The 23,054-nt window shown below is 38.9% G+C and overlaps 4 protein-coding genes across 8 annotated transcripts; 3 read left to right on the top strand and 1 right to left on the bottom strand.

The window, feature by feature from the left end:
* LOC107613884 (claspin-like) lies at positions 7,555-11,825 on the top strand. Of its 3 annotated transcripts, none has more exons than XR_002352359.1 (4): positions 7,555-8,001; positions 9,495-10,145; positions 11,131-11,375; positions 11,494-11,825. XR_002352359.1 is itself a non-coding variant. In XM_016316073.2 (4 exons), the coding sequence occupies exons 3-4, from the start codon at positions 9,557-9,559 to the stop codon at positions 11,181-11,183; spliced, it is 642 nt and encodes a 213-aa protein (XP_016171559.1). In that variant the 5' UTR covers positions 7,555-8,001; positions 8,292-8,319; positions 9,495-9,556; the 3' UTR covers positions 11,184-11,825. The 3 variants fall into 3 exon arrangements, 2 of the variants coding, with proteins under 2 accessions (XP_016171559.1, XP_020964974.1); XM_016316073.2 differs by adding an exon at positions 8,292-8,319 and having other exon boundaries at positions 11,131-11,825; XM_021109315.1 differs by having other exon boundaries at positions 11,131-11,825.
* Positions 12,025-13,138, top strand: LOC110265869. Its single transcript, XM_021109314.1, has 3 exons — positions 12,025-12,243; positions 12,356-12,846; positions 12,919-13,138. Exons 1-3 carry the CDS (start codon positions 12,042-12,044, stop codon positions 13,057-13,059), a joined length of 834 nt encoding a protein of 277 aa, XP_020964973.1. The 5' UTR covers positions 12,025-12,041; the 3' UTR covers positions 13,060-13,138.
* On the top strand, positions 13,641-16,982 carry LOC107613883. 3 transcript variants are annotated; one of them, XM_016316072.2, is made up of 14 exons: positions 13,641-13,727; positions 13,803-13,877; positions 13,952-14,004; positions 14,238-14,324; positions 14,553-14,618; positions 14,702-14,797; positions 14,921-14,986; positions 15,083-15,566; positions 15,654-15,740; positions 15,865-15,993; positions 16,084-16,218; positions 16,354-16,466; positions 16,537-16,630; positions 16,716-16,982. In XM_016316072.2, coding segments are annotated over exons 4-14 (1,446 nt in total). In that variant the 5' UTR covers positions 13,641-13,727; positions 13,803-13,877; positions 13,952-14,004; positions 14,238-14,322; the 3' UTR covers positions 16,890-16,982. The 3 variants fall into 3 exon arrangements, 2 of the variants coding, with proteins under 2 accessions (XP_016171558.1, XP_020964972.1); XR_002352358.1 differs by lacking the exon at positions 13,641-13,727 and having other exon boundaries at positions 13,873-14,004; positions 16,371-16,466; XM_021109313.1 differs by lacking the exon at positions 13,641-13,727 and having other exon boundaries at positions 13,873-14,004.
* LOC107610952 lies at positions 22,360-22,809 on the bottom strand. Its single transcript, XM_016312926.1, has one exon. The coding sequence runs from the start codon at positions 22,807-22,809 to the stop codon at positions 22,360-22,362; it is 450 nt and encodes a 149-aa protein (XP_016168412.1).

Below are 23,054 nucleotides of genomic sequence, written 5' to 3'. Positions count from 1 at the left end.
AGGTATTTTTCTGGCTGAAATTGAAGGAGCTGAGCAAAAATCTGATTCAGGCTGAAAATGGACTGCTGATGCTGTTGGATTCTGACCTCCCTGTACTCAAAGTGGATTTTCTGGAGCTACAGAACTCGAAATGGCATGCTTCCAATTGCGTTGGAAAGTAGACATCCAGGGCTTTCCAGCAATATATAATAGTCCATACTTTGCACAATGATAGATGACGTAAACTGGTGTTCAACGCCAGTTCTCTGCCCAATTCTGGCGTCCAGCGCCAGAAAAGGGTCAAAAGCTGGAGTTGAACGCCCAAACTAGCATAAAAACTGGCGTTCAACTCCACAAATGGCCTCTGCACGTGAATTGCTTAAGTCTCAGCCCAGCACACACCAAGTGGGCCCCAGAAGTGGATCTCTGCATCATCCATCATAGTCTACTCATATTTTGTAACCCTAGGCTACTAGTTTAGTATTTAAACAACTTTTAGAGACTTATTTTGTATCTCATGACATTTTTAGATCTAAACTTTGTATTCTCTGATGGCATGAGTCTCTAAACCCCATTGTTGGGGGTGAGGAGCTCTGCTGATGAATTAATGCAAGTATTTCTGTTTTCCATTCAAACACGCTTGTTCCTATCTAAGATGTTCATTCGCGCTTAACTGTGATGGAGGTGATGATCTGTGACACTCATTACCTTCCTCAAATTATGAACGTGTGCCTGACAACCACCTCCGTTATATATACGATTGAATGAATATCTCTTAGATTCCTTAATCAGAATCTCCGTGGTATAAGCTAGAACTGATGGCGGCATTCATGAGAATCCGGAAAGTCTAAACCTTGTCTGTGGTATTCCGAGTAGGATTCAAGGATTGAATGACTGTGACGAGCTTCAAACTCCTGAAGGCTGGGCGTTAGTGACAGACGCAAAAGGATAGTAAATCCTATTCCAACCAGATCGAGAACCAACCGGTGATTAGCCGTGCTGTGACAGAGCGCGTGAGCGTAGTTTTCACTGGAAGGATAGAAGGTAGCCATTGACAACGGTGATCCACCAACACACAGCTTGCCATAGGAGGACGTGCGTGCGTGAACAAGAAGATAGAGGAAAGCAGAGATTCAGAAGACAAAGCATCTCCAAAACTCCAACATATTCTCCATTACTGCATAACAAGTAACCTTTAATCCATGCTCTATTGTTTATTTGCAATTCAACTGATAAACATAATTGACTTCCTGACTAAGATTTACAAGATAACCATAGATTTCTTCAAACCAACAATCTCCGTGGGATTCGACCCTTACTCACGTGAGGTATTACTTGGACAACCCAGTGCACTTGCTGGTCAGTGGTACGAGTTGTGAAAAGTGTGATTCATAATTCGTGCACCACTCACATAAAGAAATCTCTATACTGTGACATAGAAGATTTTTCTTCTTTTTTATTCTCTTCTTTTTCATATGAGCAAAAACAGGGATAAAGACATTCTTGTTGAAGCTGATCCCGAACCTGAAAGGACTCTGAAGAGGAAGCTAAGAGAAGCTAAAGCACAACACTCTGGAGAGGACCTTACAGAAATTTTCGAAAAAGAAGCAGACATGGCAGCCGAACCCAACAACAATGGTGGAGATGCAAGGAAGATGCTTGGTGACTTTACTGCACCAACTTCTGACTTCTATGGAAGAAGCATCTCAATTCCTGTAATTGGAGCAAACAACTTTGAGCTTAAGCCTTAATTAGTTTCTCTAATGCAGCAGAATTGCAAGTTTCATGGACTTCCATTGGAAGATCCTCATCAGTTCTTAGCTGAATTCTTGCAAATCTGTGATACTGTTAAGACCAATGGGGTTGATCCCGAGGTCTACAGACTTATGCTTTTCTCCTTTGCTGTAAAAGACAGAGCTAGGATATGGTTGGACTCACAACCTAAAGAAAGCCTGAACTCTTGGGAAAAGTTGGTCAATGCTTTCTTGGCCAAATTCTTTCCACCTCAAAACTTGATCAAGCTTAGATTGGAAGTCCAAATCTTCAGACAGAAGGAAGGTGAATCCCTCTATGAAGCTTGGAAAAGATACAAGCAATTGATCAGAAGGTGTCCTTCTGACATGCTTTCAGAATGGAGCATCTTATGTATATTCTATGATGGTCTGTCTGAATTGTCCAAGATGTCATTAGACCACTCTGCTGGTGGATCTCTTCATCTAAAGAAAACTCCTACAGAAGCCCAGGAACTCATTAAGATGGTTGCAAATAACTAGTTCATGTATACCCTTTTTGGCATTGTTTTTACATAGTTTTTAGTATGTTTTAATTATTTTTTTATTATATTTATATTAGTTTTTATGCAAAAAATCACATTTCTGGACTTTACTATGAGTTTGTGTATTTTTCTGTAATTTCAGGTATTTTCTGGCTAAAATTGAGGGATCTAAGCAAAAGTCTGATTCAGAGGCTGAGAAAGGACTGCAGATGCTGTTGGATTCTGACCCTCCTGCACTCGAAGTGGATTTTCTGGAGCTACAGAAGCCCAATTGGCACGCTCTCAATTGCGTTGGAAATTAGACATCTTGGGATTTCCAACAATGTATAATAGTTTATATTTTGTCCGAGATTTGATGGCCCAAACTGGCGTTCAAACGCCCACTAGAGACCTTTTTTGGCGTAAAACGACAGAACTGGCACCAGAACTGGAGTTAAACGCCTAAACTGGCATCCAAGCTGGCGTTTAACTCTAGAAAAGGCCTATGCACATGTAAAGCTCAATGCTCATCCCAAGCACACACCAAGTGGGCCCCAGAAGTGGATTTCTGCACTTAGTTACTTATTTTCTGTAATCCCTAGTAACTAGTTTAGTATAAATAGCTCTTTATACTATTGTATTCGCATCTAGCTTATACCATATTTCACGTTTTGGAGGCTGGCCATTCGTCCATGCATAGACCTTTTTCTCTTATGTATTTTCTACGGTGGAGTTTCTACACCTCATAGATTAAGGTGTGGAGCTCTACTGTTCTTCATGAATTAATGCAAGTACTATTGTTTCTCTTTCAATTCATGCTTACTTCTTCTCCAAGATATACTCTCGTACTTAATTCAGTTAAGTCAAAATAAAGGGGTGACCCATGACAATCACCCACTATCTTCGTTACTCGCTTAGCCAAGATCCGCGTGCCTGACAATCACAAGCTGTCTACATGATGTTCAACGTAGTCATTGGATGACAGTCGGAGTATATTCTCTTGGGTCTCTAATCCACGGACCGAGTCCACGATATTAGGATCTTCGTGGTATAGGCTAGAACCAATTGGTAGCATTCCTGAGATTCGGAAAGTCTAAACCTTGTCTGTGATATTTTGAGTAGGATATGGGAAGGGATCACTGTGATGAGCTTCAAACTCGCGAATGTTGGGCACAGTGACAGTGTGCAAAAGGATAGAGAGATCATATTCTGATGCTAGTGAGAACCGACAAATGATTAGCCGTGCGGTAGCTATACTTGGTATTTTTCATCCGAGACGAGAAATCTGACAGTTGATTAGCCGTGCAGAAACCGTACCTGGTATTTTTTATCCGAGAGGATCATACAGCTTGCCATTGAAGGGAGCACGCATGGTTGGATGAAGACAATAGAAAAACAGAGGTTCAGAAGCAACAAAGCATCTCCAAACGCTTATCTGAAATTTCCACCAATGAATTACATAAGTATCTTTATTTTAATTTATGTTTTATTTATCTTTTAATTATCAAAAACTCATAACCATTTAAATCCGCCTGACTAAGATTTACAGGATGACCATAGCTTGCTTCAAGCCACAATCTCCGTGGGATCGATCCTTACTCACGTAAGGTATTACTTGGACGACCCAGTGCACTTGCTGGTTAGTTGTGCGGAGTTTTGAAAAGTGTGATCACAATTCCGTGCACCAGAAACTTTGATTAATCCTAAGGAAGAGGAGAAGCCTCCTAAACTTGAGTTCAAACCATTACCATCATCCCTAAAATATGTATTTTTAGGGGATGAGGATACCTATCCTGTGATTATAAGCTCTACCTTAGAGCCACAGAAAGAGAAAGCACTAATTCAAGTGTTAAAAGCACATAAGACAACTCTTGGGTGGACTATAAGTGACCCTAAGGACATTAGCCCAAATCGTTGCATTCACAAAATCCTGTTGGAAGATGATGCCAAACCTGTGGTACAACCACAAAGGCGACTGAATCCAACCATGAAGGAAGTGGTACAGAAGGAAGTCAATAAATTATGGGAGGCTGGGATTATTTATCCCATCTCTGACAGCCCCTGGGTGAGCCCTGTCCAAGTTGTCCTAAAAAGGAAGGCATGACTGTGGTTCATAATGAAAAGAATGAATTGATTCCTACAAGGACAGTTACAGGATGGCTTATGTGCATTGACTATAGAAGGCTCAATAACGCCACCAGAAGGGATCATTTTCCTTTACCATTCATTGATCCAATGCTAGAGAGACTAGCATGGCACGCTTTTTATTGTTTTCTGGATGGCTATTCAGGTTACAATCAAATTACAGTAGATCCACAGGATCAAGAAAAGATGGCATTCACATGTCCATATGGTGTGTTTGCTTATAGGCAGATGCCATTTGACCTTTGCAATGCACCTGCCACTTTTCAGAGATGTATGCTCTCCATCTTCTCTGATATGGTAGAGAAGTTCCTCGAAGTATTCATGGATGACTTCTCTGTCTTTGGAGATTCATTTGAATCCTGCCTTGACCATTTGGCCCTAGTTCTCAAACGATGCCAAGAGACAAACTTGGCCTTAAACTGGGAGAAATGTCACTTCATGGTGACAGAAGGAATTGTCCTTGGGCATCAGATTTCGAACAAGAGAATAGAAGTGGATCAAGCTAAAGTAGAGGTAATTGAGCGAATACCACCACCCACTAATGTCAAAGGAATCAGAAGCTTCCTGGGACATGTAGGTTTTACAGGAGGTTTATAAAGGAATTTTTGAAAATTGCAAAACCTTTGTGTAATCTCTTGGCCACTGATGTTCCATTTGTCTTTGACCAAGAATGTCTACATGCCTTTGAAACCCTGAAAGCCAAGCTTGTCACGGCACCTGTCATATCTGCACCCAATTAGGACTTACCATTCGAACTGATGTGTGATGCCAGTGACCATGCCATTGGCGCAGTTCTGGGGCAGAGACATGACAAGCTTCTGCACGTCATTTATTATGCCAGTCATGTTCTAAATGACGCACAAAAGAACTATACCACTACAGAAAAGGAATTACTTGCAGTAGTTTATGCCATTGACAAGTTCATATCATATTTAGTAGGATCTAAAGTAATTATATATACTGACCATGCTGCTCTAAAATATCTACTCACCAAGCAGGACTCTAAGCCCAGACTTATAAGATGGGTGTTACTCCTGCAAGAGTTTGATATAGAGATTAGAGACAGAAGGGGATAGAAAATTAAATGGCTAACCACTTATCTCGGATTGAACCAGTAGCAGGGGATTTTCTTCCCTCCACTGACATAACCAAAACCTTTCCAGATGAGCAACTCTTTGCCATTCGGACAGCACCATAGTTTGCAGACATTGCAAACTACAAAGCTATAAGATTCATTCCTAAAGAGTACAATAGGCAGCAAGCTCGAAAACTCATGCATGATGTGAAGTACTACTTGTGGGATGAACCATATCTCTTTAAGAGATGCTCGGATGGGATCATTCGACGTTGTGTGTCTAAAGAAGAAGCACACAAAATCCTATGGCACTGCCATGGCTCAGACTATGGAGGACACTTTGGAGGTAAGCAAACAGCAACAAAGGTTCTCCAAAGTGGCTTCTACTGAGCCACACTCTTTAAGGACTCTAGAGAGTTTGTCCGTAACTGTGACAACTGCCAAAGGGCTGGAAATATCCCTCGTGGTCATGACATGCCTCAGCAAAGAATCCTAGATATTGAGTTGTTTGACGTATGGGGTATAGATTTCATGGGACCCTTCCCACCTTCATACTCAAACACCTACATCTTGGTAGTAGTAGATTATGTGTCTAAATGGGTTGAAGAAATAGCATCACCCACTAATGACACTAGAGTAGTGATGAAGTTCCTCCAGAAGAACATCTTCAGCAGGTTTGGTGTCCCTCGGACATTGATTTAGTGATGGAGGTAATCATTTCTGTAACAGACAGCTTGACTCTGTTCTGAGCCGTTACGGAGTTTGCCATAAAGTGGCAACACCATACTATCCTCAGATAAATAGGCAAGCTAAAGTCTCAAATAGAGAACTAAAGCAAATTCTAGAAAGGACAGTAAGCACCTCTAGAAAGGATTGGGCTAGAAAGCTTGATGATGCTCTATGGGCATACTGAACAACTTTCAAAACCCCTATTGGAATATCACCATACCAATTGGTGTATGGAAAATCCTATTATCTGCCAGTGGAACTGGAACATAAGGCCTATTGGGCAACTAGATTCATCAACCTTGATGCCAAAGCAGCAGGAGAAAAATGGTTACTCCAACTGAATCAGTTGGATGAATTCCGCCTAGTTGCATTTGAAAATGCATATATCTATAAAGAAAAAGAAAGAAAATGGCATGACAGGAAGATATCTTCCAGAGTCTTTGAACCAGGACAAAAAGTTCTGCTCTTCAATTCGAGACTCAAATTATTCCCTGGGAAACTCAAATCCCGTTGGAAGGGACCATATGTGATTACCAGTGTATCACCTTTTGGACACATAGAACTTCAAGGTAAAGATCCAGACAACAGGTTCACTGTCAATGGACAGAGAGTTAAGCATTATCTTGAAGGAGATATCTAGCCAGGAGGCTCAACACTGCTACTAAGTTAGGTACAGTGAGTCCAGCTAAAGACATTAAAGAAGCGCTTGTTGGAAGGCAACCCAATGATCAATAGCTTGTTATTTTCTATTTCTCTCTTATTAGTTTCCTTCATAATTAGTTTTTATTAATTCACTTTCTAAAATGTTAGTGAGCATGAATAGTGTTTAAACAGAGACAGAATGATGTAGAACAAGAAGCAGAACACCCTGGAGGAAGCACCTCTCTGGCATTGAACGCCAAAAAAGGGTGAAGAATGGGCATTTAACGCCCACAAAGGGAAGGACATCTGGCGTTGAACACTAGCCAGGGGGTACTGGCTGGGAATTCAATGCCCAAGAGGGGTGGCAAGACCAGTGTTGAACGCCAGCCAGGGGCACTGGCTGGGCGTTCAACACCCAAAAAGAAGGAACAGCTAGCGTTAAATGCCAGCATCAAGCCACTTTGGGCATTTAACGCCAGAAAGAGGGCAAGGGAGAGTTTTAACATTTAAGTAGCATCCAAAGAGGGTTTTAACATTAAAATATAGCTAAACTCGCTAAATCCCAACTAAATTTAACTAGAAAATAAGACCAAAATGGGTATAAACAGGGACGGACATAAAGGGGGCGAGTGAAGGTCTCGGCCCCAGCTTTTTTAGAAAACATTAATAGTAATAAGTTATTATGTATAAATAAATAAATAAATATATTAAAACAATTTGTCACTAGGAACTAAGAAGGGCCTTCAATAGAATCAGTAGAGACGCGCGCTTTCATTCTTTTCTTCGAAACCACAAAGAACATCGCTCTTCCTCCCTCCACCTTACCATCAACCCTAACCCACGCCTTTAGATTCCGAGATCAAACCGCAGCTTACCAGGAAGCTCGAAATCGCAAGTCAGCAGGAGCAGGAAGCCCTAAATCGCAACTCACCATCGTCGCACATCATCGTCGCTGCGTCTTCCCCAAATTGTCGCGACCTCCTCCTTCCCGGCGTCGCTGAGTCTCTCCTCTCCGCGGCTTCAGTGCTTCTCCGTTCTCCGCGGCGTCCTTGTGTCTTCTACTTCGCTGCTTCTCCCCTGTTCTGCTTCGCTGCTTCTACTTCACTGGGTTGTACTTCGCCGCTTCTGCTTTGCTGCTGCTGCTTCACTACATCGGCGGTTACAGTTGTCATCTGTGGTAAGTGTTTTTCTTATCTGATTTTCTGTAGCTTAGTTAAGGCTTGATTGGATGTTAGGACTTGGGTATTTTTGTTGGATTTAAGAAGAAGAAAGGAAAGTGGTAATGTTTGTGAACTGTGAACTGCATAATTTGAATTGCATAATTGTGAACTCTGAACTGCATAATGTTCTGGTATATCCCATTTATTAAAGTTGCAGCTATTCCTTGTGCATGGTTTAGTTAAAACTCAACAAGCTAGCACTGTGTAAGCACTTATTTTACATTAGCTTTTAAAAATTCATATGCAGGTGTGGGGATAACACTCATTTAAAAAAGGTACCGAAATAGCAGACCTTTTTTTTATCGCACTTGATGATTTTCATAATAATTCAAATAAGTTAATAAGTTAATTCAATGAAACTAGCAATCTCTCATTCCCTTTGGAATATTCTAAATTTGTCTTATACACATGTATGATATGTTACTTGATTATAATGGTTGCTGATTAATTATTTAATAGGAAGTTAGAAGTAGTACTCCCTTGCTTTAGTTAGACAATTTGTTGAAGTCTGTTATCATTAGTTTTGTTGAGCTGTACAAAGTTAGTTAGAATAGTATAGCCATATATATAGTTGCTATTGTAGCTTAGTTAGGGCTTGATTGGCTGTTGGGACTTGGATATTTTTGTTGGATTTAAGAAGAAGAAAGGAAAGTGGTAATGTTTGTGAACTGTGAACCGCATAATTTGGACTGCATAATTGTGAATTGTGAACTGTGAACTGCATAATGTTCTGGTATATCCCATTTATTAAAGTTGCAGCTATTCCTTGCGCATAGTTTAGTTAAAACTCAACAAGCTAGCACTGTGTAAGCACTTATTTTACATTAGCTTTTAAAAATTCATATGCAGGTGTGGGGATAACACTCATTTAAAAAAGGTACCCAAACAGCAGACCTGTTTTTTTTATCGCACTTAATGATTTTCATAATAATTCAAATAAGTTAATAAGTTAATTCAACGAAACTAGCAATCTCCCATTCCTTTTGGAATATTCTAAATTTGTCTTATACACATGTATGATATGTTACTTGATTATAATGGTTGCTGATTAATTATTTAATAGGAAGTTAGAAGTAGTACTCCCTTAGTACTCCCTTGCTTTAGTTAGGCAATTTGTTGAAGTCTGTTATCATTAGTTTTGTTGAGCTGTACAAAGTTAGTTAGAATAGTATAGCCATATATATAGTTGCTATTAGTATTGTAATTAGTGTGATTCTTCATTAATGCAAGTTTATCACTTACTTTCATCTCAGTTTCTCTGGTTATGTGTTCTTCTCCACTCACACATCAAATTTTAACATGGTGCGGTGAGCGTGGATGGAGGAACATGGAGAATCTGATTGAAGAAAGAGTGACTTGTTCTTTGATTTGCGCATTATTGATCGCATTCAGAGATTAATCCATATTTTTACAATGTATACTAATCTCATTATTTTATTTTCTTTTTCAGAAAATGTTCAAAAAATTCATTGCGTGCAAAGTGCTGAATTACGTGCAAAGTTCTTCAAAAATATGAAAATTAAGCGAGAAAAGATGTCTTCTGGTCAGCAGCAACATCAACCACCACCACCACTTAAGAGGATAAAAACCCTTAGTGATAGGGAAAGGGAGCAGAAGTTAAGAAAAAATAGTGTCCAAGCAAACGATAAGCAGAATTTTGTAAAAAAGCCAAAAGTTGCAAAAGAAAAAGGGCAGAATTTGAAGAAAAGTAAAGAACATATGGAAGCAAGTATGACTCACTCACAAGGATCAACATGTAGACAAGAAAAAGAACTTCCTTCTAAATCTACTGCTATGGCTCACAAGAATACTATAGAAGTAGATTCTAGAATGAGTCAAGATTTGAAGAGAAAAGAGACCACAATTGAAGATGATATTGAAGATTGTGGCAGCATGCAAGAAAGGCCAACTAAGAAGGGAAAAACACGTCAATTTACTTCAATGCCGATTGATACATTTTTTAAACTTAACAATGAACCTGATGGTGAAGAGCAATTGGATGAGAATGAAGGAGATATTATAGAGGAGCAGGACAAGGATTATATTAATCCAACTGAGGCTGAGAACTTAGACAATACTTTGAAAGATAAACTTTTTGCAGGTTCTCAATTTTTTCCCCTGTTTACATTTTCTTAGTTTAATTAGTTTGTTCAGTTTTTGTTAAATTAGTCAATTTAGTTATGCATGCTTAGTGGATTATAGGTGGTTAGGAAGTATACTAATATGATTTGTAGTGGATTTAGGTTGAACTTTTTGGTTGCTGCTAATTGCCATTTTCACTTGCTGCCATTTAATTCACATAAATTGATCTTGATTAGTGCTGATTTGATTTTAGTGAGTTTATATGGGTTGATTTTGCTCTTTGTTTAAATTTAGAAATGTCCTATTTACTACCAGAATGCTGCCAAAATTTCTAAAAATTTGTGTTAATTGAATTCCAATTTGTGAATCGAATTTGGTAATTTGTTACTTTAGTTTAATTAGTTTCTGTTTCTGCTTCTTCTGCAGGTTCTCAATTTTTTTCCCTGGTTACATTTTCTTAGTTTAATTAGTTATATTGTTGCTGATTGCCATTTTCGCTTGCTATCGTTTGATTTTAGTGCTGATTAGTGCTGATTTGGTTTTAGTGAGTTCATATGGGTTGATTTTGCTGTTTGTGCTGATTTGGTTTGAGTGTTGATTTTGCTGTTTAGTGCTGATTTTGCTGTTTGTGCTGATTTGATTTTAGTGCTGATTTTGCTGTTTAGTGCTGATCTTGCTGATTAGTGCTGATTTGGTTTTAGTGAGTTCATATGGGTTAATTTGTTAAATTCAGAAATGTCATATTTAATGCTAGAATGCTGCCAAAATTTCTAAAAATTTGTGTTAATTGAATTCCAATTTGTGAATCGAATTTGGTAATTTGTTACTTTAGTTTAATTAGATTCTGTTTCTGCTTGCCATTTTTTGTTTCTGCTTCTTCTGCAGGTTCTCAATTTTTTTTCCTAGTTACATTTTCTTAGTTTAATTAGTTATATTGCTGCTGATTGCCATTTTCGCTTGCTGCCGTTTGATTTTAGTGCTGATTAGTGCTAATTTGGTTTTAGTGAGGAAATTGCCACCCTTAAGCAGCAACATGCAACTGAGAAAGCAACATTAGAGAATAAGGTTGATGTGATGCAAAAAGAAGTAAATGAACTAAAATCGCTTGTTAAGATGATGCTGCAACAAAAAAGCTCAGGAGTGGACCTTGACATGTTAGCTGCTCAATTAGGAAGCACTTTAGGGAATCCGAACAATGATGCGCATGAAGAGGAAAACTATGTTGAAGGGGAAATCGAAATTGATTAAGGTCAACTTTTTAAAAGCAAATGTTACAGAGTAAAAGTCATGAACTTGTGGACATGATGACTATTTGCTACTTAGCTATTTCAACTCTCTTTTTGTTATTATATTTTTTGCAAACTTAGATGATATTGTGGATCTTACAACAATTTTTATGGGCCTGCTACACATACAAGCTTACAAGCTTACAAGTTGGCCTAGCCAAAATACAAGTCACGCGCATCAAGAGAGATTACATGGAGCGTCACCTTCACGTGCTCAACACTCAAACGGTTACGTATGGCAAACTCTTCCACTTCTTCCACTTCTCAAAACGCTTCGAAAACAAGGAAACTCTTCCATTTTCGAGCGAAAATCAAAGTTCAAAATATACAAGTCATTGTTCGAAACCTCCGTTAAAACACCATCAAACTCTCCATCAAGAATCTGAAGAGAAAACAAAGCAACAATACTCAACGTAAGTTCATTAAGATTCATGTATATTTTCCATATTACAAACTACGTTTTACTTTCCTTCTATGTCGTTGTTCTAGGGTTTACTGTTACTCTTGCTTCTTTGTTACACTGTTCTTCTACGTTGTTGTTCTAAGTTATCCTGTTATTCTTGTTGTTCTAGATCTTCTGGTAACTGATTTTTGGGGGTTTATTCTTCCTAAGTGATAAGTTCAGAAACATGAGTGAGGAGAAGAAGGCGATTGTGAGGGATCTCGAATTCGGTGGGTTGATGCACATCCCACCACTGAGGGTGGATCACCAACTGTTAAGGGAGCTGGCAAACAACTTCAAACTTGGGGAGAACAGACTGAAAAGAGGATATGGTTCTTTCCAAATAACACCAAAAACAATAGGTCATGCGCTTGGCATCAATGCAACAGGTAACTGGCTTAAAATTATAGGTGTATATTAAGTTGATGCTTGCGTGTATTTAGGTTGATGCTTGGGTGTATTTGAACCGACTTGGATACTTTGTTGTTTTCCTTTTTGTAGGAGATCTATTTCTTGAGAAAGTTGAGTATAAGAAACTTTCTGATGATGACAAAATAATTTTTAGAAGATTCCAGGGTAAGACCCTCAAAAGTCTTACCGATGAAATGATGGAAATCGGCGTTGGCAACGAAGAGGAACGCCTGATGTTCAAGAGGATATTCATCCTCTATATACAGATGGCCTTCCTTTTGCCAACGACGATAAACAAAATATCATTTGTGCACTTGGCCCCAATTTTTAAGATGGACGGCATATCGGAGAGAAACTGGGGGGGGCATGTTTTGACCTTCATGGTCAAGGGCATCACAGACTACAAGGAGAAAAAGAAGAAGACAATTGATGGCTGCCTCTTCGCCCTGATGATAATTTACTTTCATCTTTCAAAAAACAAAGGCAAGAAGAGGGCTGAAAGACCACCAAAGCCCTGGATTGCCAACTGGACTAAGGAGGAGTTGGTGGAAAGAATGACTGCAGAAAGAGAGGAAATTTTGGTAAGTAAACATAATATGTTACTTGTATTTTATTTACCTGAATGCTGCTAGCTAAAATATCTAATGTTTCAGGGGATTGTGAAGATGGCGGAGACAAGAGCAAGAGAAAAAATGAAAAAAAAGGAAAAAAAAGAAAAAAAAACAAGAAATCAAAAAAACAAAAAAAAGGAAGGCGAGTTCAACATCGTCTTTGGAGACAGAAACAACTACTGACAGTGACACTTCTACCTCTAAGTCTGAGACTCAAGAAGACTCAGAGGATTCAGGAAGAAAACACCGCAGCAAAAAGGGGAAAAAGTAAGTACCATACTTGGGTGTAATTTCTTTTTCGAGTTAGGTGTATTTTGTTGATCACGTTGGGTGTATGTAGTTTATTAAGCTGGGTGTGTTTCGTTTGCTGCGTTGGGTGTATATTGTATATTCAGTTGGGTGTATCTTGTGCATTCATTTGCGTGTATTTTTTAGTATGTTCTAAATGATGATTGTTTGCCTTCCAGAATGGACTCCAGAAAAAGAAAGAAGAGTCAAGAGGAGTCAGATTCTAATTCAGAATCTGAATCTGAATCTGAATCAAGTGATGAGTAATGTCCTGAAATTATTACTCCTTTCTTTTGGCTTCATTATAAAGATTTCGTGTATTAACTGAAATGTCTCTTATTAACTTATAGGAGCGAAGAATCATCACCGGTGGAGAAGGAAAAGAAAAAGAAAAAGACAAAAACAACACCAAAAAAGTAAGCACTTCTTTGGATAATATTCTGTGATAAAATTAATTTTTTATTTCTGATTGGTACTCTTTTTTTTCCACCCAGAACACAACCAAAAAAGAAAAAAGTTGTTGTGGAGGATTCACCTCCTAAAGAAGATCAATACTTTGACGGGTACAGTACCTCGTAAGCTATATTACCGTCTATCATCGTAATTATTTTTGTTAACATCTTCTTTTTAGTGAGTAGTGAGAGATATGAAATATCAAGTGACGAACTGGATGAATGGCTAAGGCAAAACGTTGATAAATCTGCTGCAGAGGGGTATGTCTTGCTGGGCTGTCTATTTCATATTTTGGTGTGTTTTGTATGCTAATAATTGTTTCTTATTTCGCAAGGAGAACCAAGCTGACCTGCGATTGACAGAAGCTCACTATGTGTCCTCTGAAACGTAAGAAGCTTTATTTAATAAAATCTTGTTATCATGATTTGGGTGTATTTTGTGGAACCATTTCGGTGTATTGTGTTGATCAAGTTGGGTGTATGTTATTTATTAAGTTGGGATATTTCGTTTGTTGTGTTGGGTATATATTGTCCATTCGATTGGTTGTATCTTGTGCATTCATTTGAGTGTATTTTATACCTGTATCTTATTTTGTCTGAATAACATGAAATCTGTTTTAGAATATCGGCTGTGAACTTGGGAAGTGATGATCCTTCCTCTCAAGGACGCACAAAACAGAGTAGTGTAAACCAGCCGTCACAGAGCATGTAATTTCTCTTTCAAATAACCGTTACTTTTGTTCTTCTATTACCCTTCTACTTCTAATTATGTATATAATTTTTTTAGAAAAAAAAGCCCTTTATTATTTTATTCAAGAAAAAAAAGGCAGGAAAAAAAAGCAAAAACTGCAAGTATGTAAGTTCTCAAAAAACAAAGCCTGTCTTCTTTTTGAATTGTTCGGGTGTATTTTTTGACCTTCTTTGGGTGTATTTTAGGTTGAGTCTGTCTGATTCGAATATGATGGTTGTGAGGGAACAGACACCGTCGGAAGCGCTTGCAATGTGAGTTTTCCAATAATATTTCAACCTTATAACCTTATTATTTTCAAAGGCGTTGTTAACCTTTCATTTTTCTTCTTGTTTAGAGTCCCGATTCAGGTTTTTGCGCCGGCATCCCAAACAACCACTGAGACAAATTTTGAACCAACCCCTATGCTACAGATTGAAGGGACTACAGAAACGTAAGAAATAGTATTGGGTGTATATTTTTTTAGAGTTTGGGTGTATATTTGCTAACAGTTTGGGTGTATATTGTTCCTTATTAGTTTTTTTTATGCCATCATTAATTTTTTGTAATTGTGCAGCACTCCTGAAACCGCTAAACAACTTCAAGAGACCACACCCACGATTCCCCCAGCTCCAACTAAAATGTAAGTTCATCAGACTAAAATCAATCTTTTCTTATCATCTGTATATTCTTATTCTTATTCTTATTCTTATTCTTATTCTTATACATGATGACACAGTTATCCAGCCGCAGAAGACGCTGCTGCCCTGTTGATGATGGCACGGACAGCAACCTATATTCCTAAAACAGATCCAGGGGTGCCATCATTCAGCCTTAGATTGACTGATTCAAGCCAGGAGGGGGCGTCAACGCAGGAGACAGAAAGGGCAAAATCTCCTGAAGCTGCAAATTTGCTAGAACAATTGGACGATTTGGTCCAAAAAATAGCAAGCAGTGCGGCGAAGGGAAAAAACAAAAGTCCACAAATTCAGAGGGAGACTGGGGGAGAAAGTTCTGCGAATTTTGAAACTCCTGGGGCAATAAATCAGATTACGGATGATATGAAACAAAAGTGCTACATCTGGGGGACGAGACTGAAGGAAGACGCAGATGGCAATACTAACGAGTATGAGGAGATGTGCACTCTCATTGCCCAACATGAATACATTTTGATGAGAATGCACCTTGCATCCCTCCAGGCAAAAAGTGATATAGAATCTCAGGTAATATTAGAATAACATTAATGTTTTTGCACCAAAGTCAACTGCAATGTTTATTAATGTAAAATTGATTTCGGCATATATTTCTAGATTGTATCTGCCATCTGCCTCATCCTCAACCAGAAAAATGAAAAGAGGTTTCAAGAACAAATATACTGTCTCCCCCCCAATATTGTGGTAAGTGTTACTTCTACGAACTTTGGGTGTATTTTCTGTATTGAATTGGTTGTATTTTTTACGTTCGATTGGGTGTAAGTTGTTTATTTTCAGTATTTCATTTCTTGTTTTGCAATTCTTGCAGAGCATGGCACTTTCGGATCACCCAGAGGGGGAATTCATATCACCGAAAACGAATAAGGAATTCAGGGTGGAAGACTACCCGAGTTTTATTCCCTTCATAGATAGAAAAAAATTAACTTCGCATCCATATGTAAGTTTTCGTTTGCTAAATTTGTTAGTACGCTTATTTACTTATATGCCAAATAAAATAACGTACTGTTGAAATGTGGCAATCCTTCAGATTTTTGCACCTGTTTGCCACTCGGGGCATTGGTGGTTATGGCTGATAAATACAACGAAGCGGAAATGTCATATACTTGACCCGCTACACAAAAAAGCTCCAACCGAAGAGAGAAAGCAGATTAATAAATTCACTGTAAGTTGCCTCTGTCTTCTTTACTATAATAGATAGGTCTATTTCGTTAGTTGTGTTGGGTGTATGTTGTCCATTCAGTTGGGTGTATCTTGTGCATTTATTCGGGTGTATTACTGATTTGTTTTGGTATTTAAGAGATATGTATTTTCAAGATTGAGAGCATATGCCGGCGGGGAACCTCTGCAGAAAGACGAGAAGGAGAAGGAAATTAAAGCATCATATGTTAAAATATCAGGCCAAAAAACAAGGTATAAATTTGTGACTCTGAACATTAAACTTTCCTAAATGAGATTTATAATCTATTTTCTTCGTTTTCAGCTATGACTACGCTATCTACGTTATGAAGTGGCTTGAGTTAATTGAGCCGGAAAACATTAAAAAGGGGAAGTATAACTGGGATAATTGGAAACAGGTAGCTGTCTTTAGAACTATCTAACTCTGTATTACTTTACTGAATTAATATTGCTGTTTAAACAGAATATACTTTTTAATTATAGGAGGAGGTGGACCACTATAGAGTGGAGTATGCTTCCCGGATACTATTTAGTGAGATGAATAAACAGAGAGATCGGACAATTAGAGAGAGTAGTGCTATAAGGCTGTCGAAGCCATCCTCTGTATTATTGAGTCCGTTTTGTCAGATAAATTCTGCTGATATAGAAACTGCGTAATCCAACTGCTGGGTAGTTTGTAAATTCAACAAATGATGTAAATATTTGCCATTTATCAACAACTTCTATTCCATGTATATTTTTTTCCATAGTTAAACTATCTGTGCTGTTAAACTGTCTGTGCTGTATTCAAAACCTGTATTACAGGTGGTAAAATATGAAGGAAAAAATCAAGGCATATATAAATGCAAATTATAAACTGTTACACCCAACGCAAGTCTAATAATACACCCAAGATTGCATAAAATATACACCCAAACTGTATGTGCTGTATTCAAAATGTATGAATTACATGTACTAAAATATGAAGAAAAACATCAAATCAAATATACACCCATAACCTGCGAATTTTTAGAGCTTTTGTTCTATATGAATCTATATATGTGTCTATATGTAAATTGTGAATTAACAAAAATACACCCAAAAGAACGGTGCTTTTACACCCATATTCTATAAAACTATACACCCAAAGAGTTATCCTCCGCTGCTGGTACCCTGAACTGATAATTCATAACGTGTCCTTGATATTGGCTGGAATTTGAATGCACCGCTGATGCAGCATCAAATAGGTTTATCTGAATATAACACTCACACATTAGCTAAACTATTAACGAGAAAAATAAACTCAATCGCCACAAATTTAAAGAACATTACTTTTACCTCGCTTAAAACTTTCGTCTTCTTCTTCGTTGTGGCATTTGCGATCTGTTTCTCCAGCTTTGAACTAGCCTATTTTTTAGACGTCCTCTTGTTCGAATCCTTGGCGGGCTTTGAAGCTCGTTAACGGATTCCAAGTTGGCGTCTTCGTGGGATAAAGAAGATGTCCCCTTCCTTTTGGCTTTTAATGATTCCATCTCGGCCATGACGTTATCGTACGCACGGTGCAGAATTGCAGTCAGCTCATCCGATTCGGAGGCAAATTCGCAAATATTTTGCGAACGAAAAACCAATTGGTCGAACCTCTTGCTTCTTGGCTCCATCAGTGGCTCGTCGTGGCTGCTCTTGATGTGTGTGTCGCCTCTTTACCTTCTTGCTCCATCGTTCCAGTATATATCTAGGGGACACTTGGCTTACTTGTTCGAAGCTTAACACGCTTAGTGCGTGACGGCACAGTATCCCTCTCGACTCGAATAATAAGCATTGGCGTTTTACCTCGGCTGCAACTGAGTCGTAAGTAACCACGAACTTGTTGAATATTGAGCTGGAAACTTGTTCTCCGACTTCGTATACTGAATAGCCTAGAGCGGAATTCGTTAATCTGGTGATGCAATTTGCCTTTCCTCTGAATTGCGCTTGGACTTCCCTAAACTTTGCATGAGTGTACGCATCTTGAAACTGAGCTTCAATGGAGGATTCGGTTGCACACTGTATGACCGTATGAAAATCTACAGCATCTGATTCTCTCTCTGCTTGCTCCCTGCTTCCGAGGCAATTATCGTATTGTTTGACGAACTGAATAAGCGAGCTGTTCCGGGTGATATACTTGTTAAAAAATGAATGCATGCTCTCGCTCCTTTGTGTGCTTCTCATCCCTGCCCAGAAGTGGTGATCCAGATAGATAGGAACCCATATGTGACGGTCTTCGTACAGATCTTCATAATACACCCAAACACAGACTGTAAATACACCAGAGGGAACATGCAATTTACACCTCTGCTGCAGATTTTAAAAAGACATTACCTAAAAGCCACTTGTTGTCCGCAAGACCAAAATTCAGCAGAAAATCGTTCCAATTCCTATCGAATGAGTCTTAGCTGTGAGAGTTCCAAACAACTTGGCTCATTTCTTGTTCGATATCGGCATTTCCCTTGTACCCGTTTAATTTGCTTGGAATCTTCTTCATGATGTGCCAAATACACCAACGGTGAATCGTTGTTGGCATACAGGCCTCTAAAGCCCTTTTCATTGATGCGTACTGATCGGTGAGAAACCCTTTCTGAGCGTTTCCTCCCATGCAACAAAGCCAGCATTGAAATAACCATTTGAATGATTCAATTTCTTCGTTCTTCATCAAAGAACATCCGAGAAGTGTTGACTGACCGTGGTGATTCACCCCGACAAAAGAACCACAGACCAAATTATACCTGAAACAAATTACCATAGTGCAAAATGCAAAATCATCAGGTACACCCCAACAAATGCTTCGTATACACCCAAAGAAACAGCCAATATACACCTCTGCTGCGGATTCGTAAAAATACATTAATTTAGCATCATAAACAGGGGCAGTTTGTTACCTGTTTGTATTGTAGGTGGTGTCGAATGAAATGACGTCTCCGAAATACTCAAAGACGGCTCTGCTTCTTGCATCGGCCCAAAAAGCCAGCTTAATCGATTGATCCTCTTCAAGTTGGAGCTCAAAAAAGAAATTCTGATTCTTCTCTTTCATTCTTAACAAATATTTCCCGAATTCCTTTGCATCTTCTTGTTCGGAAACATTCCGCACTTCCCTGGTAATATAATTCCTCACATCCTTTTTGATAAAATTTAACTCACGGTGACCCCCGGCAGCCGCAACAAATGATTGGTAGGTTTTGCTTGGTCTGATACCGGCCTCCTCGTTATTCTCTATTGTACGACGAATGGACATGCTTAGTTCCCTGTGCTGTTTGAGCATCTCTGCTTTGCTTGGACAGCAGGGGTGTGAATGATCGAGCACAACCTTTGAAATGATCCAAGCACCGACATCCTTCAATGTGTGTATATAAATTCTTGCATGACAGTTTAAACCGGCTGTCGGATTGGTCTTCTCGGTCGGAGATATTTTAGATTTCCATTTTCCCTCTCTGCTACATGTAATCAGTTGATTCTTAATCTCGTTTCCCTTCCTATTTGTGCACTGAACTCTTGTAGAGAAACCTGCAGCCTTGGCGTAGTTCCTGTAAAATTTTCCAGCATCTTCAAGGGTGGTAAAGGTCATTCCAACCTTCGGAACAAGTTCGTCATCAACAACCGAGAGAGGCTGCACAATACACCGTGTCAGAAACTGTAAATACACCCATATATATGATTTAAATACACCCAATCATGCCTAATATGATACACCCGAACCGCAACAACTCAACTACATAATGACCTTTAAAGCCATAAACTGTAAATACACAGGCTGCAGAATACACCATGTCAAAAACTAAAAACACACCCAATCATGTCTGATATAATACACCTAAAAAACAACAACTCAATTAAAATAACAAAACCAGTAGTGTAGATACACCCACACTTCTAGCAAAAATACAACCAAAAAAAGACCTGATCTACACCCGAGCGTCTGCTATAAATTCCAGGTAATTAATCACAACTAATACATTGAATCGACATATTCATGTTAACGTGTTAGTTTCACAGTCAATGTTCAGCAATTTTTCAACTACACAATGCTATACAAATTACTGAAAGAAAATTCATTATGTAAATCAAACCTCAGGAACTTCGTTAGATTCAAATTCATAATCCACTTCGCCTGGATTCAGCTGACAATCTGAGGTTGAATGATCCATTATCTTCAAAATGAGTTCAAACTTTGATTTCAGAAAACAACAAATCAAAATAGAAAACGAAGCTCGAGTTGCAGAGAGAGAAAAAAGTAACGTAAACGAAGAACATACCAGTGAGAAAAGGAGAGGAAAAGAACGATGGAGAAGAACGAGGGAAGACGCGCGAGAAGAAGAACAACCAAATCTCAAAATAACGAAAACGAAGAAGGAAACAAATATTTTAAATTTGGTAGTTAGATATACGCGGGATCTTATATAGCGCGTGTAATCAACGTATGTGGAGCAGCGCGTATTTTGGTTTTATTGTTTAATGAACTTGTAAAGCATACAAGCCCTAATGGCTTGTATGCAGAGCTTTTCCGCAATTTTTATAAGTTAAATTTGATGGAAAATGTTCAATTTTTTTCTTTAGTGACTTAATTAAAATAGTTTAGATTATTTATTGACATTAAATAATTTAAAAAAAAAACTGAAATTAATTTCATTCACGAAAAAAACTATTGTAAATAAAAAATTATATATCACAAAAAATCGTTGTCAATAGTTACAAAAGACAATGGTGTTAAAACCGTTGCCAAAACACGACTCCAAAGGTAATGCTTTAAAACCGTTGTTTTAGATGACTATAAAATGGCAATGGTATTAAAACCATTGCCGAAAATGACATCAACAGTAACGCTTTAAAACCGTTGTCCTAGATGGCTATAAACTGGCAACGGTTTTAAAACCGTTGCCGAAACCTGGAGCCAACGGTAACGGTTTAAAACCGTTGGCTATGTGAATAATAAAACCACAACGCTTTAAAACCTCTACACTCCACCTACCACCCTTCTCTTTCACCACAACCCCCTTCCACTACCACCATCCCCTCCCTTTCTCTCCATCCCTTATCACCAGTTCCTCGTTCATTTGAGCGCATCATCATCAAACAATAATGGCAGAGAGAGTATAATATATAGAGAGTTATGCGAGCACACAAATAATTGAAAGTCACGCACTTCTCGCATAGCCATATAGCTTAGTTTCCAACTTCACCTAACCATTTTTCTGTTAATGGAATTCTTCACCAAGGAAAAAGCTATTAAGCTCCGCAGCCATAATGACAAGTATCTCGTGGCGGACCGGGACCTCGAGAAGGTCCACCAAAGCCGAAAAGGAGACACAAGGGTCAAATGGATTGTTGAAGTCGTGAACGATGACGACATCAATGGCGGCAGCAAAAGCCACTGCGTGAGGCTGAGGAGCTGCCATGGGAGGTAACTTGCTGCTACAAAAACCCCTTTTCTCCTTGGGATGACCAGAAACAAAGTGGTCCAAGCAAAGAACAGCCTCAGTTGGAAGTTTGAGTGGACACCGGTTCGAGACGATTTTCAGGTCAGGCTCCGGAGCTGGTGCGGGAAGTTTCTTAGAGGGAACGGTGTGACTCTTCTGTGGAGGAACACCGTCACTGATTCTCCATCTTTAACTCACTCATGATCATCTTTTTTTTCGCCAACATTACCTTCGTGATCTTCTTGAGAATCGTGAAGAGGGACTTGACCAGGTACGAAAAAATGGACAAAGAGGCTCAAGCTCAAATGAACGAGGAGCTGGTGATAGGGGATGGAGGGAAAGGGAGGATGAGGGAGAATGAAGGGGATGGTGGTGGTGGTGGAAGGGGGTTGTGGCGGCGGAGAAGGGTGGAGGGTAGAGGTAGAGGAAAAGGAGGGAGCGGAGATTTTTTTGTTAGGGTTAGGGATATGAGAGAATATGAAAGGTGAGGGGTATTTACACAATTATCAACAAAAATTTAAAGATTTTTTTTCTCAAAGATATATTTTTTATTGCATAAAAAAACTTTATACCTGGAGTACATTATGTCAAGACAAAGGAATTTTCCAATCGAGATGTTAAATAAAAATTATCTAATGGGTAAAGGAGAGAAAGAAAACAATTAAGAAAGAAAGAAGCTCCAAAGTGCTAGTTACTACTGTTCATAGAGAAGGTGGTCTGAGAAAATGATATCGCCAGTATTCCTCCTCCAACAATATCGCCTGAGACAGAATTTCTCCAGGTTCCTGGCGTTGGTCCTCGAAGACTAAAGTGTTCCGCACCAACCAAATCTGCCATAGAAGGTAAGCCACCTGAGCACTTTTGATTCTGAAATTGGGTTTGGATTTCTCAGCTTCCATGAATTGACTCCACCAATCCCAAGCTTTTAGGTTAGGGTCGCGAGAAATAGTGCTAGCTACTGGGGAGCTGTTCCAAATTTGAAGAACTTCTGGGAAGAAGACAATGGCATGCATCGGTGTCTCCGGCGCCGATTGACAGCGAGGACAAAGGCTGCTAACATGTGGTAATTTCTCATTCAATTTTGCTTTAACTGAAATGCCTTCATGGACTAATCTCCAAGCAAATAATTTGACATTTGGTGTTACTCTCATTTTTCATAAGGTCTTTCACATTTCTGAGTCTGCATATCGGGGATGGAGTGAATTCACTGGAGGGTGAAAGAATTGGTATGCTATACTATACCCAGATTTTACCGAGTACTCTCCTGAGTTGTTATTGCACCATATAATCGAGTCTTCCTCTTCTGTGATAGGAATTTGTTGAATTTGCTGAGCTGTGTCTAGTGGAAAGGCTTCCATAAGGAGTTGTTGATTCCATTCTCCCTCGGCTGTGATTA

This window comes from Arachis ipaensis, chromosome B08, assembly GCF_000816755.2.
Source record: "Arachis ipaensis cultivar K30076 chromosome B08, Araip1.1, whole genome shotgun sequence".
Taxonomy (NCBI): Eukaryota; Viridiplantae; Streptophyta; class Magnoliopsida; order Fabales; family Fabaceae; genus Arachis; species Arachis ipaensis.
The sequence above is the reverse complement of the archived record's forward strand: the minus strand, read 5'-3'. Positions and strand labels throughout refer to the sequence as shown.